The sequence below is a fragment of the Camelina sativa genome, chromosome 16 (genome assembly GCF_030686135.1).
Source record: "Camelina sativa cultivar CO46 ecotype springtype chromosome 16, ASM3068613v1".
NCBI lineage: Eukaryota > Viridiplantae > Streptophyta > Magnoliopsida > Brassicales > Brassicaceae > Camelina > Camelina sativa.
In genome coordinates, this window is record NC_141895.1 from 26502214 (window position 1) to 26508536 (window position 6323).

Sequence of the window (6323 nt, forward strand, 5' to 3'; positions counted from 1 at the left end):
AGTTTGCAATTTAAATGTTATTTTTTAAATTTTTTAAAATTGTAATATGTTTTAGATTATTATATTATTAAATCTTATGATCTTAAACATGTTCTCTCAATAACCAACTCTTTAAACAAAAGATCTAAACTAATAATCTTACACTATGTTAATAATATTTTTACTCTAAAAACACCCCTATCAGTATCGGAATGGAGATGCCATTATACTACCCTTTAGTTTTGATATAATGGAGTGTTATTACTTTCTCGTAAATGCAAATATACTTACCCACATAAATAAATAAGATAGGAATTGATTGTCGAATTACAAGAAGGACAGGGTGCTTGGTGCTTGGTGCTTTATATTACTATATTAAAAAAGGATGAATTGAATTATGTAATGTATTTTTTAATAGCGGTAATGATTCTTGTTATGACAATGTGCCAAATCAATTTGGACCAAAGATATTGTTGATCGAATCTAATCTTATTTTGTGTGCTTAGATAATATAAGATAGAATTGAATTTGTGTAATGACAATGACTGGTGATCTCAAGTTTTCTATGTTATTTCTTTCATCATACTAATCCTTTTAAAATAAATGAGTGTTAAATACATTAGATCTAACTGCAAAAACGTACCTCATAGAATCTGTAAAACGCTTAATATGCTTAAGGTTGTAGCTTTTTTTAACATGTATAAATTAAATGTAAATGAAAAAACTTACGTGAACAATCGAGACCATGTAAAATTTTGCGCATGATACATCTTTCAACAGATATAAAGAGTTAAATACATAAAACTTTGTTCATAGGTAAAATACATAAACAATCGACAACACTAACAACACAAGATATTTAGTATAATCTTATCCATATCTTATGATGGAAAGATGAAATCACCAAGAGAGAGAGAAGCATTTAGATCACATCTGAGGCACCAATTGAGAGAATATGGAAGATGAAGACGAGAAGCACATATTGGTTTGTTGGGACTTTAACCCACAATGCTCATTCCCTCTCGTCCTTTCGCTATCATTTCTGTCTCTCTTATTATTGTGCAAACATTGTCATTTACCACTAAAGCACCCAAATGTGCTATTTCACTGTGCCTCATGTCGTCGCACTAATATCTTGTGGGCCTCTATAATCATCACAGATTATTGCCAAAACAAAAAAAAATCATCACAGATTTCTCGTTATATCCTGACGGGAATAAAGTGACGATACTAAATATATTATATAGTATATACATATATATATACACTAAACTACCATCTAATACTGATATGCATTTGTTTAAGCACTTTTAGAAAAACCTGATCGGTTAAATTTGTTTATTACTGAGTAAAAGTTTTTCGATCATTGATTTGTTCAAAAGTGATTTCTGGTAATCACCGATCATAACTTTTGTTGAAAAAAAAAATGAACTCAGATCAATTTCATTATTCAATATTTGATGTTTACTGCCATCTTAATGCATCGTATCAATGCCTATATTTCAGAGGTAACTGAAAATAAGAGTTAAGTTTTTTTCATAATTAATTCGAATATATACTCCCTCCATTTCAAAATATAGGATGTTTTAGTTAAAACACGCATATTAAAAATAATTATTTTTAAAAAATTGAACCAATCATAAACAAGACTGTATAATATAAAATATAAAATTAATCTAAAAGTTGAAAAAATCCTATATTATGAAACAAAAATATTTTTTAGACATTCTATGTTAGGAAATGGAGGTAGTATCTGACATCCAAGCGTGAATACGTAGATGATTCCAAAATAGGCCTTCGTAAATATTTGTAAAGATTGCGTATACCATATAAACTTAACAGAAAGAAAGAAAATAGTGTGGTCCTTTGAAATGGACCGATCATCTGAAATACATAAAAGTTTAACGCTGGGACACAAATAGGCACCTGATAACTTACATATTTATCTGAAGACAGCTTTTTTGGACTATTGAGCAGCTAGCTATACCTGGTGCGGGTAGTTGGTGTGACAAGTGAGTAACAGTTGGAAACACAAAATGCCCAAAAATGTATATAGCTCCTTAAAAGATTGTAAAAGATTTAAATTGTTCGACTAAATTTAAGTTCTAAAAGCAATTTCAAGTATTTTTTTCTAAGTATTTCAAGTGAGTTCAAAAACTTTGGTTTTTTTTAACATTTTTCAAAAACTGTTTTAAGATGCTAATTTGCTCTTTTAATATGTCAATTGGATAGTTTTAACTCTATTGATGACTTTTGTATTCCTATAATTATTGCTAAAGAAAATAACACATAAAACTATCTGGTGGGCTCAATCGATGGCGAGAAGCCGAGAACCTTGATGTTGCCGCAACTTTGTGGTTCTTGAATTTTCCGGAGTCTTTTGCGTATTTAATTTTGTAATATATATATGATTTAATAAATTAGGTGTAGGTAACATTCTGTCACAACCCGATTTCTCGTGATTTGATTCGTGCGACCTTAGCTCGTAAAAGATAAATAAACATACCATTAGGAGTAGGAACGTAAAAGATCAAACTTATAACTTAGAGAAAGAAAGTAAAATTTTATTAGAAAATACTTGGATAATTATAAATGACCCATTTAATTATATACAAATTCACCTATACAATGGATCATATGGATAGAATCGATATAATGGTAGAGATCGATTCTCTGGATCCTCCTAATTATATTGGATATTATACTTCTTCTACAAGGCTTTCTGCTTTGTCTCCAAGGCTTCTACAATATTATAGTTTCTTCTCCTAACCTTCTACAATACTCCAGAAAATGTAAAAAGAAACAAGACTTAAAAATACATAAAAGCCTAAGCTCTCTAATTCGATAGATCAATCCGAGTTTATGCAAAAAAAATTAAACGTAACAGTACATTATTATTATTTTTAAAACAAGCACTTTACGTACATGTATATAAGTATATATGTGTCCCTAACAAAATAAGTTTGACATGGCATGCATATGCGGCAAAACTAAAAGTAATAAACCACTTGTGACAAAATACAAAAAAAAATGCTTTAATTCAGATAATTAAATATTCGGAGTAACTCACTTTCGTTTTCCTCAGGTAACTTCTCACCTATAAATATAACACCTCATCGCACTTATTTCATTCATCTTTCCAGCTTTCTTCTTTTTCTTCCATAAAGTCAGAGTGATAAAAATTAAAAAAAAAAATAGTTAGAAAATAAAGAAGAGAAGAAAAAAAATCTGAGAGAAACAGAAGAATTACACACACACAAAAAAAAAAAAAATGAGGCCATTGAGCATCAAACAAGCATCGGTAGATGTTGTAGCGAGACATGCCACGTCAATAAAGACACTCGAGAATCACGGACCGCCTCTGTCGCCGTGGCACTCCCCGGTGCCGTACCTTTTCGGTGGTCTTGCGGCTATGTTAGGACTCATAGCTTTCGCTTTACTTATCCTCGCTTGCTCTTACTGGCGCTTGTCCACCTCCGGTGATGACTCCGGCGAAGGAAACGGTGGAAGAGTCGACGAAGGGAAAGAGAGTCAGTCTGGAGTGAAGGCGGAGAGCGTGGCGTACGAGGAGAAGATTCTTGTCATAATGGCCGGAGATGACTTGCCGAGGTTTTTAGCCACGCCGGCGGCGAACAAATGCATGTGTGGTCACGAGGGTAATATGGTAATTTCAAAAGCGGAGGATGGTGGTGCTGCCGTGGAGAAAATGGGTGAGAAAACGAAAGGAGATGAAGACACAACGAGTCACTGAGCTTTTTGTTTTTTTTTTTCTTCTCTCAGTTTTTTTTTTTTTTTGGATTTTACATTTTTGCTATTAGGTCTTTCTTTTGTTGTTGGGGGATTTTCTTGGGAAATTTTCCGAGGAATGTAAATTTTACTGAGAGAAAATTTTGAGTTATGATGATTAATGAATGTTTTTGTTCGTAATTTCTTATTCAAAAGCTTCCAAATGTTTCAATGGAAACGTGAATAATCCTATAAACACTGTAATTTTTATATACTTATATTCATATATGAATTAAAATACATTCACCTTTGTTTACGTATATATTCTCGACATTTTCTTTCTTTTTTCTTCCAAAGATATTCGTTTATTTACTTTTTGTTTTTCATTATGAATTTATTAAAATGGCCTGGTGTCTCCTCTGTGTAGACGTTACTTGCATTTGTGTATTTTTCTTGCCAAAGAATAGTTGTTTGTACTTTGTACTGATGATGGTGTACTTATATCTGAGAATGTGTGCTTGTAGACACAAGAAAGAAGAATCAAATTCTTTTCTAGTTAAACAAAAAATTAAAAGCACATTTTATGGTATTTTATGGTATCAATCCAAAATAATTCGATTACTTGCCCCGTTAACCTACTTTGCATTTAATTTGACAATGTCCCATCAACAAGACCAAATTTTCTTCTGTTCTCACGCTATTAATGCAGAGAGATTTTGAAGTGAAGTGCACTCCACACAAACGTCAAAAACTTAATTTATGCATTATTTTCAATCAAAATTGTTATCTTGATATAGTAACGGCTTTTTGCCAACTTAAAACTCGTCGATTAGATAGTGATTTAAAATAATTCAAATCAGAATAATCGACTTTTAGATATTTAAATTTTATACATAAGTAGTAATATATTAAAACCTTCAGGCTATATAGACCACTGATTTTAATATTTGTCCATTAGTAGCAGCTAATTAATTTGAATACGTTTGTTCTCTAAAACAAGGGAATGGGACACGTGTCATAAACAGAGGCAAATATGAAAGCAAAGACAATGATTCTGTTTTGACTTATTTGTCACTTGCTGAGCTGTCTCTAGAGGCGCCGAGTAGCCGCGTCTCCCGCAAGAAAGTTCCAAAGCAATACTATAAACCATCTTAAACTTTGTGCAGCATAAATAAACATACAAAATAATTAAAGGAGAACGAACAATTTACTTTCGCTTTTTCCATATAATATGATCATAGTTAGTAGAGTATGAGGTTTTAGTTGTAGAAGTTACATAGGGATGACAATGATGCTCGATTATAAAATTTCTTACTTTGACATAGGTAAACTACAGACTGAAAAGCTTATATTTAATTTTAAAATATATTAAGTGAACACTTGTGATCCAAATATATTAATTTCATGATTAGTAGGATGTAATTTATTTTTTATTTATTGATTGAAATTTCATATTTATTAAGTTATAATTAATCAGTCATATTTTATTAATTAATTCAAATTATTTCGTATGTATCAAAAATTCAAAACTATGAAATTAATTAATTTATAATAATATAAAAGTATTTTCTTTAGTGTACATTTAGTGTTGTCGTTTGATATAGAAAAAAAAAGATCAATGTAACACTAAATCTGATGTTTTTTCCAACACCAATATTTTGGTGTTGTGAGTGGAGTTACGTTTAATATGGAAGAGGTTGAATATGATATTTTGATTGTTGTATGTTTCTAGCATATAATTCTTATTAACCTCAATGTTATACGCTTTAGTTGTTTTCATTTCCCTATTAATTTTGTCTTTTAGAGAGATTATTCCTGTTTCTTTTTGATTCCCTAATCTAGAAGACCACTTTTGCACCTCACAAATGGAGGATCCAAACCTAGTCAAGCTAGGAGTGAAAATTCTGTTGATAAATATTGATACATGCTAGTGTACTTCTAATTAAATTTTTAAAAGAATTAGTTATTCAATATTTATTTAATTATGAAAATATTAAGAGATTTTTTCTTATTATGAATGTCCATCCATGTATAACTACAAACCTACATTACAATCAAATTAAAATGTTATTATCCAATACATATTCTTTTTTTCATTATGAATAGATACAAAATATGTAGTGATGTTAAAATGAGTCTACCTTGCCCATTAAAGCAGAATTAAGGCTCTGCCTCTTTAGTAATATATCCTTTAGAGTTTAGACCATTTATGCTACCCTTTTAGACCTTGCCCATTTATCTTTGTTGTTTTTCCTAGTGCCTATTTAAGCCTGTTTATGACTTTTTTTTTTTTTTCTACAGCTCATAAAGTCATAATGATCTCGACCAAAAAACGCAATCAACCTCTACGAAATCCATGGAAAACCAACATCGCTTTTAAAAACTCAAACACTTTCTTTGGCGGATATCATGAAGCTTTAGGACATCACTCAACTCAACCGAAGGGGGCATTCTAAGAAAACCTATATGCCAAAGCGCATACGAACGACCAACCACATTTTTCTTACTAGCAATCATCATCAATCATGGCCGAGCGATGTGTAGGAAGGTAGCCTATAGATATAATAATGGGCTGGAATGATAACATTAAAGCCCAACACAAAGCCTCTCTCTGGATC

At 31.0% G+C, this 6323-nt stretch overlaps 1 protein-coding gene across 1 annotated transcript; it reads left to right on the forward strand.

The window, feature by feature from the left end:
- The first annotated feature begins 2950 nt into the window (after positions 1–2950).
- On the forward strand, positions 2951–3906 carry LOC104752123 (protein GLUTAMINE DUMPER 4). The gene has a single exon (XM_010474193.3). The coding sequence runs from the start codon at positions 3251–3253 to the stop codon at positions 3728–3730; it is 480 nt and encodes a 159-aa protein (XP_010472495.1). The 5' UTR covers positions 2951–3250; the 3' UTR covers positions 3731–3906.
- Positions 3907–6323: the final 2417 nt, after the last annotated feature.